The 14,595-nt window shown below is 40.0% G+C and overlaps 1 protein-coding gene across 1 annotated transcript in view; it reads right to left on the bottom strand.

Moving 5' to 3' along the window:
- Nucleotides 1-12,920, bottom strand: part of LOC141258548 (uncharacterized) — a 395,228-nt gene extending 382,308 nt beyond the window's left edge. The window contains 1 exon segment of the mRNA XM_073673526.1: nt 12,857-12,920. Coding sequence (XP_073529627.1) covers nt 12,857-12,920 — 64 coding nt within the window.
- Between the last annotated feature and the right edge of the window lie 1,675 nt (nt 12,921-14,595).

The following is a 14,595-nucleotide window of genomic DNA, read 5'->3' as shown; positions in this document are numbered from 1 at the left end:
CACTGCTACAAGCCAAAATATTTTTTCAGAGCTAGATGCAGAAAAAAATTATATTGATTTTGCAAAATGGTGGAGGTTAATATAGATAGACTAATAGAACAAGTCCCACACACTGCTACAAGCCAGAAAAATTTTTTAGAGCTAGATGCAGATAAAAATTATATTGAATTTGCAACCTGGTTGAGGTTAGTATAGATGGACTAAAAGAACAAGTCCCACACACTGCTACAAGCCGAAATATTTTTTCAGAGCTAGATGCAGAACAAAAATATATTGAATTTGCAACCTGGTGGAGGTTAGAATAGATGGACTAATAGAACAAGTCCCACACACTGCTACAAGCTGAAATATTTTTTCAGAGCTAGATGCAGAAAAAAATTATATTGAATTTGCAACCTGGTGGAGGTTAGTATAGATGGACTAATAGAAGAAGTCCCACACACTGCTCCAAGCCAAAATATTTTTTCAGAGCTAGATGCAGATAACAATTAATTTGAATTTGCAACGTGGTGGAGGTTAGTAAAGATGTACTAATAAAGCAAGTCCCACACACTGCTACAAGCCGAAGCCCAAATATTTTTTCAGAGCTAGGTGCAGAAAAAAATTATATTGAATTTGCAACCTGGTGGAGGTTAGTATAGATGGACTAATAGAAAAAGGCCCGCACACTGCTACAAGCCGAAATATTTTTTCAGAGCTAGATGCAGAAAAAAATTATATTGAATTTGCAAACTGGTGGAGGTTAGAATAGTTGGACTAATAGAACAAGTCCCACACACTGCTACAAGCCGAAATATTTTTTCAGAGCTAGGTGCAGATAAAAATTATATTGAATTTGCTACCTGGTGGAGGTTAGTATGGATGGACTAATAGAACAAGTCCCACACACTGCTACAAGCCGAAATATTTTTTCAGAGCTAGGTGCTGATAAAAATTATTTAGAATTTGCAACCAGGTTGAGATTAGTATAGATGGACTAATAGAAAAAGTCCCACACACTGCTACAAGCCGAAATATTTTTTTCAGAGCTAGATGCATTAAAAAATTATTTTGAATTTGCAACCTGGAGGAGGTTAGTATAGATGGACTAATAGAACAAGTCCCACACACGGCTACAAGCCAAAATATTTTTTCAGAGCTAGATGCAGAAAAAAATTATATTGAATTTGCAACCTAGTGGAGGTTAGTATAGATGGACTAATAGAACAAGTCCCACACACTGCTACAAGCCAAAATATTTTTTCAGAGCTAGACACAGAAAAAAATTATATTGAATTTGCAACCTGGTGGAGGTTAGTATAGATGGACTAATAGAACAAGTCCCACACACTGCTACAAGCCAAAATATTTTTTCAGAGCTAGACACAGAAAAAAATTATATTGAATTTGCAACCTGGTGGAGGTTAGTATAGCTGGACTAATAGAACAAGTCCCACACACTGCTACAAGCTGAAATATTTTTTCAGAGCTAGATGCAGAAAAAAATTATATTGAATTTGCAACCTGGTGGAGCTTAGTATAGATGGACTAATAGAACAAGTCCCACACACTGCTACAAGCCAAAATATTTTTTTAGAGCTACATGCAGATAAAAATTATTTTGAATTTGCAATCAGGTTGAGATTAGTATAGATGGACTAATAGAACAAGTCCCACACACTGCTACAAACCTAAATATTTTTTCAGAGCTAGATGCAGAAAAAAATTATATTGAATTTGCAACCTGGTGGAGGTTAGAATAGATGGACTAATAGAACAAGTCCCACACACTGCTACAAGCCAAAATATTTTTTCAGAGCTAGATGCAGATAAAAATTAATTTGAATTTGCAACCTGGTGGAGGTTAGTAAATATGTACTAATAAAGCAAGTCCCACACACTGCTACAAGCCGAAGCCCAAATATTTTTTCAGAGCTAGGTGCAGAAAAAAATTATATTGAATTTGCAACCTGGTGGAGGTTAGTATAGATGGACTAATAGAAAAAGGCCCACACACTGCTACAAGCCAAAATATTTTTCAGAGCTAGATGCAGAAAAAATTATATTGAATTTGCAACCTGGTGGAGGTTAGTATAGATGGACTGATAGAACAAGTCCCACACACTGCTACTAGTCGAAATATTTTTTCAGAGCTAGATGCAGAAAAAATTATATTGAATTTGCAACCTGGTGGAGGTTAGTATAGATGGACTAATGGAACAAGTCCCACACACTGCTACAAGCCGAAATATTTTTTCAGAGCTATATGCAGAAAAAAATTAGATTGAATTTGCAACCTGGTGGAGGTTAGTATAGATGGACTAATAGAAGAAGTCCCACACACTGCTACAAGCCGAAATATTTTTTCAGAGCTAGATGCAGAAAAAATTATATTGAATTTGCAACCTGGTAGAGGTTAGTATAGATGGACTAATAGAACAAGTCCCACACACTGCTACAAGTCGAAATATTTTTTCAGAGCTAGATGCAGAAAAAAATTATATTTAATTTGCAACCTGGTGGAGGTTAGTATAGATGGACTGATAGAACAAGTCCCACACAAAGCTACAAGCCAAAATATTTTTTCAGAGCTAGACGCAGAAAAAAATTATATTGAATTTGCAACCTGGTGGAGGTTAGTATAGATGGACTAATGGAACAAGTCCCACACACTGCTACAAGCCGAAATATTTTTTCAGAGCTAGATGCAGAAAAAAATTAGATTGAATTTGCAACCTGGTGGAGGTTAGTATAGATGGACTAATAGAAGAAGTCCCACACACTGCTACAAGCCAAAATATTTTTTCAGAGCTAGATGCAGAAAAAAAGTATATTTAATTTGCAACCTGGTGGAAGTTAGTATAGATGGACTGATAGAACAAGTCCCACACACTGCTACAAGCCGATATATTTTTTCAAGCTAGACGCAGAAAAAAATTATATTGAATTTGCAACATGGTGGTGGTTAGTATAGATGTAATAATAGAACAAGTCCCACACACTGCTACAAGCCGAAATATTTTTTCAGAGCTACATGCAGAAAAAAATTATTTTGAATTTGCAACCTGGTGGAGGTTAGTATAGATGGACTAATAGAACAAGTCCCACACACTGCTACAAGTCAAAATATTTTTTCAGAGCTAGATGCAGATAAAAATTATTTTGAATTTGCAACCTGATGGAGGTTAGTATAGATGGACTAATAGAACAAGTCCCACACACTGCTACAAGCCGAAATATTTTTTCAGAGCTAGATGCAGAAAAAAATTATACTGAATTTGCAACCTGGTAGAGGTTAGTATAGATGGACTGATAGAACAAGTCCCACACACTGCTACAAGCCAAAATATTTTTTCAGAGCTAGACGCAGAAAAAAATTATATTGAATTTGCAACCTGGTGGAGGTTAGTATAGATGGACTAATAGAACAAGTCCCACCACTGCTGCAAGCCGAAGCCCAAATATTTTTTCAGAGCTAGATGTTGAAAAAAATTATATTAAATTTGCAACCTGGTGGAGGTTAGTACAGATGGACTAATAGAACAAGTCCCACACACTGCTACAAGCCAAAATATTTTTTCAGAGCTAGACGCAGAAAAAAATTAGATTGAATTTGCAACCTGGTGGAGGTTAGTATAGATGGACTAATAGAACAAGTCCCACACACTGCTACAAACTGAAATATTTTTTCAGAGCTAGATGCAGAAAAAAATTATATTGAATTTGCAACCTGCTGGAAGTTAGTATAGATGGACTGATAGAACAAGTCCCACACACTGCTACAAGCCAAAATATTTTTTCAGAGCTAGACGCAGAAAAAAATTATATTGAATTTGCAACCTGGTGGAGGTTAGTATAGATGGACTAATAGAACAAGTCCCACACACTGCTACAAGCCGAAATATTTTTTCAGAGCTAGATGCAGAAAAAAATTATATTGAATTTGCAACCTGGTGGAGGTTAGTATAGATGGACTAATAGAACAAGTCCCACACACTGCTACAAGCCGAAATATTTTTTCAGAGCTAGATGCAGATAAAAATTATTTTGAATTTGCAACCTGGTGGAGGTTAGTATAGATGGACTAATAGAAGAAGTCCCACACACTGCTACAAGCCGAAATATTTTTTCAGAGCTAGATGCAGATAAAAATTATTTTGAATTTGCAACCTGGTGGAGGTTAGTATACATGGACTAATAGAATGATGATATGCCCAGATGGTTTTACTTCACTAGGTGCAGTAAAAAAATTGGTATTCTATACACAGGTGGTATAGCTTGCAACACAGATAGGCTACTCCACTGACTAACACACACTGCAAGAGGCCAAAAAGGATTTGCTTTGCTAGATTTAGCCAAATGCTGTGAAAAAACTTGCACAGCACTAAAACAGACCTGCCTGGCAAAATGTGATAGGAACTGATGTAACCTAGCCCTCAAAAGGACTGCAATTACAATTAGTCTTTACTCCCAACCTATCTATTTAAGAGCACAGACCTCTCTGATAAAAGGGATAGGAACTGATGTAACCTAGCCCTGAAAAGGACTGCAATTACAATTAGCCTTTACTCCCAACCTATCTATTTAAGAGCACAGACCTGCCTAATAAAAGTCATAGGAAATGATGTAACCTAGTCCTTAAAAGGACTGCAATCACAACTATTCCCTACTCCCAAGCTATCGGTAGATTTGTGCGAAAATTGGCTTGAAATTAACAAAGTATAGCGCACACAGCAACAGCGGTGCCGTCTAACACGCAGCTGCAGCAGTGAGAAAATGGTGGCGACGGGGAAAATGGCTGGGTTTTATAGGGCAAGGACATGTGACATACACTGCCAATGACACATGCCCTTGCTTGTGTGAAAAAAAGCAGTTCGTGCCGTGTGTGCGCTGCTGTTAATCTGACAGATTGCACCTCCCCACTGTAAATGCGGGAAAGAGAAAAAAAAATGGAGATCTTCATTATTTATGCAGAAATCCATCCCCTGCCCCTCCCCCCGCCCTGCTGTACACTCAAACTGCGTATTAACATTAATTTTCAGCATTACTGAGAAAAAATCCAGTTATGATTTTGGTGCACGAACAGTTATCGAACATAACCTCGAACAGCCAAATTTTTTTCAAATTGTTCGTGTTCGCCGAACGGCTCGAACACCACCCCAAAAGCTAGAATTTGAGATTGGCGAACAGTTCGAGTCCAACACCGCTCATCTCTAATGCAGAGCTCATACAGAGTTAAAAAATATATTTTTTACTGCGACTAACGTGATACAGCAGGCTAGATCTGAGTTTGAAATATCTTGGAGCATATATTCTATATTATACAGGCCTCATCCACAGTCAAAAAATACTTTCTTCGATTCCTAATGTTATACAGCAGGGGATATCTCAGTTTGAATTAGTTTGGAGAATATCTTGTATGTTATACAGGCCTCACCCACATTATAAAACTACTTTCTTCTGTTACTAATGTGATACACTAGGGGACATCTCAGTTTGAAATTGTTCGTAGCATATCTCCTATGTTACACAGGCCTCATCCACACTAAAAAATACTTTCTTCTGTTACTAACGTCATGCACTAGGAGACATCTCAGGGTGCCAAGGGAGGGTGATTCACTGTGGTTGAGGGGGGTTGGCGATACCAGTAAAACTGTTAATGAAGATGTTAGTGAAGGTGAGGAACAAATGGAAGAGGAAGAGGTGATGGACGAGCAACAGTCAGAACATGAAGAGGATAATAAACCCTTCTCTATTCGTGTTTGGGTGAGGGGACGGAGGAAACAAGCATCAGAATTACCCAGCCACCAACACAGCATGGGCTTGAACCTCAGGAAAGAGCCCAACATATGAGTGCGTTCTTGCTGCACTATCTGCAACATGATCCCCGTATAGTTATGATTCGAAATAGTGCTGACTACTGGGTTGCCACTCTGTTAGATCCACATTATAAGAGTAAATTTTGCCAGATGCTTCCCGCACTCAAAAGAGACCCGCGAATGCTAATATTTTGGCTTTGACAGTGGCTGACTGTTGATTAATAGAGAAATAATCGACAAGGTGATTACTTAGTCTTTGGGAGATTTCTGGGTAAGAAAGCAGGGAGTCATTTAGAGCCCAGTTGAATGACAGTGGGCGTGGGAGTAGGTTGGAACAGATCAACTTAATTGGAGAGTGAGGATAGAGATATTTCTTATGTTGGGTATTAGGGTTGGATGGGTGAATATGTGGTCTATTCTGGTGAAAACTAAGTGACATGGGGAAAAATAGATGTAGTCTTTAGTTGTTGGGAGTAGTTTCCTCCTCAAATCGACTCATTGGTGGAGAGAAAGATGTTTGCGGAAAGAGACCGAATCTAGTGAAAGCGGAGATGATGGGGAACTCGACAGTTAGAGATCGGTAGACTTATAAAGCTTGGGATTCAGTGTGCAATTTAAGTACCCACAGAGCAGCATGATGCCTTGGGCATGTTCCTCTAGTAGGTCGAGTAGGCGGGAGAGAAAGGTGGATCGATGGGTGTTTGGAGCATAGTAAGAGACAAAAGGCACCAGTTCATCTGAGATGGTGCATGTTATCATTACATAGCGGCTGTCATTATCAGAAACTTGCGATTTCAAGACAAAAGGGATGGATTTTTTAAAGCATATGGCTACACCTTTAGTTATGTTTGAAGAGTTGGCAGTATAAAAAAGTGTGTAGGATGGGGTTAAGAATTTTGGGTATGATGTTTTAGAAAAGTATATCTATTGCAGACAGATCACATCTGCCTAAAGGGATCTATAATAACAGAACACTTAAGTGTATTTGTGAAGGGAATTTAGGCTTTGCATACTGTGTGACAGGATGGATAAAGGCATGGTGATAAAGGCAATTAAGTAGAGATGAGCGGTGTTCGACTAGAACTGTTCGCCAATCTCAAATTCGAGCTGTTTTGGGCGGTGTTCGAGTCGTTTGACGAACGCGAACGATTTGCAAAAAATTTGGCTGTTCGAGGTTATGTTCGATAACTGTTCGTGCACCAAAAGCGTGTCCTGCATGTCTGGCGCTATTTAGAGCACCAATCATGCAGGGATTGTCTGCCACTCACTGTAATGCCACAGCCATGATGGTTGTGGCATTACAGTGGTTGCCCAAATCGATGGGAACAGTGCTCACAGTGAAACATGAGAAGTCGACAATTCAGCAGCGACATACACCGGTACCCGACAATTTAGAACCGAAAGAATAAAGCATCACACATAGGTTTGATAGATAGAAACATGTCAGTCACATATATAAGAAGTACAGTGACAGTGTTGGTTACTGTACTTGTCATTTAGTGTTAAAGGATTTATTAAAAAAAATAATAGTGTTTTCATGCACCGTCTCTTTAAAAAAGCCGGCCGGCAATTCAGCATCGGTACTCGACAATTTATAACAGAAAGATAGAGCATCACACATAGATTAGATAGATAGAAACATTTCAGTCACATATATAATAAGTACAGTGATAGTGCTGATTACTGTACTTGTCATTTAGTGTTAAAATAAAGGATTTATTTAAAAAAAAATTGGCGTGGGGTTACCCATAATTTTAATCTCTAGCGGAGGTTAAGCAGACGGCTGGGGCAGATGTTTGAAGCCTGGGAAGGGGGTAATACCCACAGAGCTTACCAGGCTACTAATATCAGCCCCCAGCTGAATACCTAGCCTTTACTAGCTATTAAAATGGGGGACCCCAAAAAAAATGACGTGGGGTCCCCCCTATTTTAATAGCTAGCAAAGGCTAGGCAGACAGCTGGGGGCTAATATTAATAGCCCAGGAAGGGTGCCATGAATATTGGCCCCCTCCCAGGCTAGAAACACCAGCCGTCAGCTGCCCCAGAAATGGCGCATCCATAGGATGCGCCAATTCTGGCACTTAGCCTCGCTCTTCCCACTGCCCTATAGCGGTGGCAGTGGGGTAATAGGGCTGGGGTTGATGTCAGCTTATAATGCCAGCTGACATCAAGTCCAAGTTAGTAATGGGGAGGCGTCTATAAGACACCCCCATTACTAACCCCATAGTGAAAGTTAAAAAAAACCACAAACACCAAGAATAAAGTCCTTTAATTGAAATAAAGACACAATTCTTTATTGTTCTAAATTAAACCATACTTACCATCTCTCCCATTCCAGCTGAAGCCAACGATCTCCTGCAATAAAAATAAAATAATAAAGAAACATCATTCTTATCTTTCCATGGTTCCCACGACCTCTTCAGCTCTGCTACATTCACATGACAGGCTGGATCGCAGCAGAACGCTGCCATCCAGCTTGCCATGCAGCAGACACTGAGAAGCGCAGGCTTGCTTGCGCTCCTCAGTGTCTGGCTGTGACGGCATAATGATGAGCCGAGTTCATGTCCAATGAACTCAGCTCACCTCATGCACGTCACTGACAGCGTGGGAAAATTCTCAGCTCTCAGTGCTCGAGCAGGAGAATTCTCCCACGCTGGGATGGCATTGAGATGACAGGCTGGATCACAGCTGAGCGCTGCCATCCAGCATGCCATCCTTCATAGACACTCTCTGAAGGATGACAAGCTGGATGGCAGTGCTCAGCTGTGATCCAACCTGTCATCTCAATGCCATCCCAGCGTGGGAGAATTCTCCTGCTCAAGCGCTGACCACTGAGAATTTTCCCACGCTGTCAGTGACGTGCATGAGATGAGCGGAGTTCATTGTCGGCTCATCTGGATGCCGTCACAGCCAGACACTGAGGAGCGCAAGCATGCCTGCGCTTCTCAGTGACTGCCACATGGCAAGCTGGATGGCAGCGTTCTGCTGCGGTCCAGCCTGTCATGTGAATGTAGCAGAGCTGAAGCTGTCGTGGGAACCATGGAAAGGTAAGGATGATGTTGCTTTATTATTTTACTTTTATTGCAGGAGATCGTTGGCTTCCGCTGGAATGGGCATGATGGTAAGTATGGTTTAGTTTAGAACAATAAAGAATTGTGTGTTTATTTCAATTAAAGGTCTTTATTCTGGGTGTTTGTGTTTTTTTGCAACTTTGACTATGGGGTTAGTAATGGGGGTGTCTTATAGACGCCTCTCCATTACTAACCTGGGCTTGATGTCAGCTGGCATTATAAGCTGACATCAATCCCAGCCCTATTACCCCACTGCCACCGCTACAGGGCAGTGGGAAGAGCGAGGCTAAGTGCCAAAATTGGCGCATCCTATGGATGCGCCATTTCTGGGGCGGCTGATGGCTGGTGTTTCTAGCCTGGGAGGGGGCCAATATTCATGGCACCCTTCCTAGGCTATTAATATCAGTCCCCAGATGTCTGCCTAGCCTTTGCTAGCTATTAAAATAGGGGGGACCCCACGTTATTTTTTTTGGGGTCCCCCATTTTAATAGCTAGTAAAGGCTAGGTATTCAGCTGGGGCTGATATTAGTAGCCTGGGAAGCTCCGTGGGTATTACCCCCTTCCCAGGCTTCAAACATCTGCCACAGCCAACTGCTTAACCTCCGCTAGAGACTAAAATTATGGCGAACCCTACGCCAATTTTTTTTTTTAGAAATCCTTTATTTTAACACTAAATGACAAGTACAGTAATCAACACTATCACTGTACTTATTATATATGTGACTGACATGTTTCTATCTATCTAATCTATGTATGATGCTCTATTCTTTCTGTTATAAATTGTCGGGTACCTATGCTGAATTGCCGGCCAACTTTTTTAAAGAGACGGTGCATGAAAACACTATTATTTTTTTTAATAAATCCTTTAACACTAAATGACAAGTACAGTAACCAACACTGTCACTGTACTTCTTATATATGTGACTGACATGTTTCTATCTATCTAATCTATGTGTGATGCTCTATTCCTTCTTGTCTAAATTGTCGGGTACCGGTGTATGCCGCAGCTGAATTGCCGGACGGCTTTTTTAAAGAGAGTGTCTTCTGAGCAGTTTGTCAGGTTTTGGACACCTTTGAAGGTGTTTTCTATGTGTTTCTATGTGTTTTTGTTTGCCTGCTATTGGTTTTAACGGTGTTCGACGGTGTTCGACGGTGTTCTAAGGTGTTCGACGAACAGTTCCACGAACATCCTGGTGTTCGACGAACCGAACCGAACCCGAACACTACGGAGGTGGCTCAACACTACAATTGAGTTGTATAGTAAGGCTTCATGTGTGGGGTAAGACCAGTGTTTGAGGAACTGGCTTGGGCTTAGAAATATGTCACACATCCTATCGGGCGGGAGGAAGGATTGAGGGTTAGGTGGGGTACATTTAAACAAAAGGTTGTGGCAGGGAAGTAGTGAAGAATAAAGGAGAAGGCGGAGGTAGTGTGGCGAGTAATGGAAATGGCTGAGCACAATGTGATGAGCAGCAGTGTGTAATAACACTGGAGGGTTATGTTGGTTTGTGAAGGACAACGCAATAAGAAAGATGGCTTCTATAGGGAAAGTTTATGGGGAGGTGAAGATGGGCTGGGTTGGCTTAACAGGCATGTCTTACTTAAACATGAAGAGAAGGGCCAAAAAATACCAAAAACTTTATAATAAAAATTCTGATATTTTTTTGGCCTTTAAATAAAGTTTCTCTTTTTTGATATATTTATATTATGTACACTTTATAGCCCAATTAATAGGATCTGAGTAATTTATGTGTTTCTTAAAACATAAAGAGGCTAACCTGGATATCTTTATGGATGGCTTGTTTTAGCTTAAAGGATTGACTGAGTGATGGTGTAATCTCAATCGCTAGAGAATGGGAATGTTATGTGAAGCTATGGGGGATTGGACTTGTCCAAAGTAGAGACTGAAGTATGTGCAATATAACATACAGTGAAACAGTATATCAATCAAACTCATTGCAATTTGATAACAACATTAAGGGGAACACTGTAACCGAAAGCTTTAGACGACAATGTCGAAACAATTGTTAAGATAAATGAGTAGGTAACGGCAATAAATGGCTACAAAAAAATTAAAGCTTCATATAGGAAGATCAGCTATCCCTCCTGAGATGTGGTAAAATAGAGGGAAGTGGTTTATTGTTCATGGTGGAACAAAAACAATGACCCCCACAGTAGTCCTAACACTACATAATGGTCCCCACCGTAGCCCCCAAACTGTATAATTGCCCTCACATTAGCTTCCACACTATAGAACGTCTCCCACAGTGACCCCCACAATGTATGATGGACCCTTTAGTAGTCCCCAAACTGTATAATGGCCCGACATTAGCTCCCACATCATAAAATTGCCCATACACTGTATGATAGACCCTTCAGTGGTCCCCACAATAGCCCCCACACTTTACAATGGCCCACACAGTAGTTCCCACACTCAATGAGGGTCCCCACATTGTATGAGTGTCCCCCACAGTAGCCTCTAAACTGTATAATGGCTCCCATATTACCTGTCATGCCACATAATGGCCCCCACAATAGACCCCAAACAGTATAATCGTCCCCATATTAGTTGCAACACTATGTAATGGCTCCCATATTAGCTGCAGCACAATATAATGGCCCCCACAGTAATACCCGAACAGTATAATAGCCCTTACACTTTGAGAGCCCCCTCACAGTTGCCCCTACAAAGTATGAGGGCCTTCCCCATTCTTCATGATGCCCCCACATCCTCACAAGTTTTAGTTAAAATAAAAAACATGGAATACTCAGCTAACCCAGGATCCCAACGAGTCCTCTTGCAGTGTGCGGGTGCAAGCATAGGATGTCTGAAGCCCAACAAGGGGCGATGATGTCACCACGCTGGGACTCAGACATCCTGCACATGCGCTGTTGCTCCAGGCACTGCATCACCCTGTGGCTTACAACCTGCTTGACGAATTTCCTTATTCCCAACTCCTGCTCCACACAGGTCCTCCTTGACATAAAAGAGATCTTACGTTTTACGTTATTGCTCTACTAGATTTCTACCAACCTGCACCGACAACAGATGTCCTTGACAAAGACCGTTTCTGGTCGAAACTTTGGACATGATCTGTTTTTGAGTTCTTGCCGGATCAAAATAAATTTACACTGCAGCAAAACCCACAGTTTCATTTCATTTTCTTTTGTGGTGCCAAGGTTCCAACCTCAATAAGTCTGGACCACGAGTCTCTTCCTCAAGCACACAATTCTTTCAAAAAGATAGTGTGCCGATCTATCTCCTTCTAATCTCATTCTGAGCCTCATGCTGATGCTCCATAGACTTTCATTGTAAAAGTCACTTCCCGGTCACACGGAGGGCAGAGTGACCTGGAGAGCCTGCAGAGGGGCTAAATCACTAAAAAGTGGAGAAAAGTGGCATTCCTTACACCAGAAATCTTACTCTAGTCACTGGCACATGTCACTTATGCCTGTCACTGGCACATGTCACTTGTCAGATGCTCCTGATACAATAAAAGGAATGCGCCTCTTAATGAATCAGGAGTGTCTGACTCTAACACAGCCCCTCATCAAGACCAGTGTAAAAATCGCCTTTCTTGATGAATCGAGGCATATGTATCTCCTTGAAATGAAGAGTGTTTACATTTTTATTATATGTAGTAAGCAGTAAATGTATGAAATTTTCATGTCCTATGCGAAATTCAAACTACATTTTTATAAATGCTACGTTTCCTAGGTAATATACAAAGCTATCCTTAGGTAATGGCTAGAATCAGATCAGACGTAGCATTGTTATATTAACTGTAGGGAGGTGTTGCCTTATTTTGACAAGAGGCATATTTGTTATCAAAAATTTTTAATGTAGTAATTTCTACAGCATTTAAATGGTTTTCTTCAATTCGCAAGTGTATTGTACTGTCAAATTTAACAAATCTGTTTTGCATAAGCATTTTTTTAGGGCTTGATATATCTTGGTGTTTTTTCTAGAATTCTGGTGTAAAATACCTTGAAATTTCGCAAAATATTTGTGCAACTCAGACTTACTAGAACATTTTGCAACTTTAGACATGTTTATGTCACTCGTGGCTGACTTTGACAATTTTTATAAAATGTGGGAAAAGCTGGGGTGGGACAGGGCAAATCCAACAAATACAAATTAAAATTATGCCAGAAATTTATTCCAGTCACTGACTAGAGTAACATTTCTTTTAGTGGCACAAGGCAGTTGAAGGATGTGGAAAATTATTTGAAAGGCATATGCTTTTTAATGAATTTGGCACATCTTATTTAAAAGCTCAGTTCAACAATACTAGCATACAAAATGCCAGATGTGATGAATCATTAGTGTTTTCCATATAAGGAAACTCTACGATTAGCTTGATATCAAGTTTAGGTCTGTTCTTAAAGAGAACCTTTCACCAGTTTGAATATGTTAAATTGGCCATATCATAAAATAGTGAGTGCAGAGCAGAGTAAAATTTATTTTTTTAATTTCTCATCTCTGTTGTGGAGATATTAGCTTATAAAGTTTAGGTTATAATTTATGTTAAATCCAAGGGGCATTACCAGTAACAAATAATAAGGGCTTAGCAACATACAGGGGAAAAAATAACACATCTGCTTAGAGCTGACATTCTTCTGTGTCAGACATACAGTGGCATGTAAAAGTTTGGGTACCCCTGGTCAAAATTACTGTTATTGTGAACAGTTAAGCAAGTTGAAGATGAAATGATCTCTAATAAGGCTAAAGTTAAAGATGACACATTTCCTTTGTATTTTAGGCAAAAAAGTTGTCATATTTTACATTTTAAAAATTACAAAAAGGAAAATGGGATGATGAAAAAGTTGTGGTACCCTTGGAGATTTTTGTGCTCAGATAACTTTGACCAAGGTTTCAGACCTTAATTAGCCTGTTAGGGTTGTGGCTTGTTCATTATTATCATGAGGAAAGGCCAGGTGATGCAACTTTCCCAGCTTTAAAAAAATCTCAGCCTCTTCGAACCTTGGGCCAAAATACAGCAGCTATTAGTTCTTCTAAGCAGCTGCATACCACTCTGCTATCTACTTATAGCCTTCTCCTGCTTTGTGGGCATCCACCATTTTCATTTTCAAAGTTGCCCTTTCCTCAGTTTGAAATGTAATTAAGAAATGGCAGTTAACAGGAACAGTGGAGGTCAAGATAAGGTCTGGAAGACCAAGCAAAATTTCAGTGAGAGCTGCTTGTAGAATTGCTAGAGAGGTAAATCAGAACTCCCACTTGACTGCAAAAGACCTTCAGAAAGATTTAGCAGACTCAGGAGTTATGGTATATTGTTCTACTGTTCAGAGACACCTGAACAAATATGGCCTTCATGGAAAAGTCATACAAAGAAAACCTCTCCTGCGTCTTCACCATACAATTCAGCATCAGAAATATGCAAAAGAACATCTAAACAAGCCTGATGCATTTTTAAAACAAGTCCTGTGGACTGATGAGGTTAAAATAGAACTCTTTGGCCACAATGATCAAAAGTATGTGTGGAGAAAAAGGGCACAGATTTTCAGGAAAAGAACAACTCACCAGCCACTAAGCATGTGGGTGGATCAATGTATGCTTTGGGTTGTTTTAAAGCCAATTTTCACTAGAAACATTTTACCAATAAAGGGAAGAATGGAATCAATTAAATTTTAACAAATTCTTGATGTAAACATAACACCATCTGTAAATAAGCTGAAGCTGAAAAGAGGAAGGCTTCTACAAATGG

Source organism: Phyllobates terribilis, unplaced genomic scaffold (genome assembly GCF_046119375.1).
Source record: "Phyllobates terribilis strain yellow unplaced genomic scaffold, ASM4611937v1 Scaffold_3__8_contigs__length_932513732, whole genome shotgun sequence".
NCBI classification, from domain to species: Eukaryota; Metazoa; Chordata; class Amphibia; order Anura; family Dendrobatidae; genus Phyllobates; species Phyllobates terribilis.
This window is presented reverse-complemented; position numbering and strand designations above follow the sequence as displayed.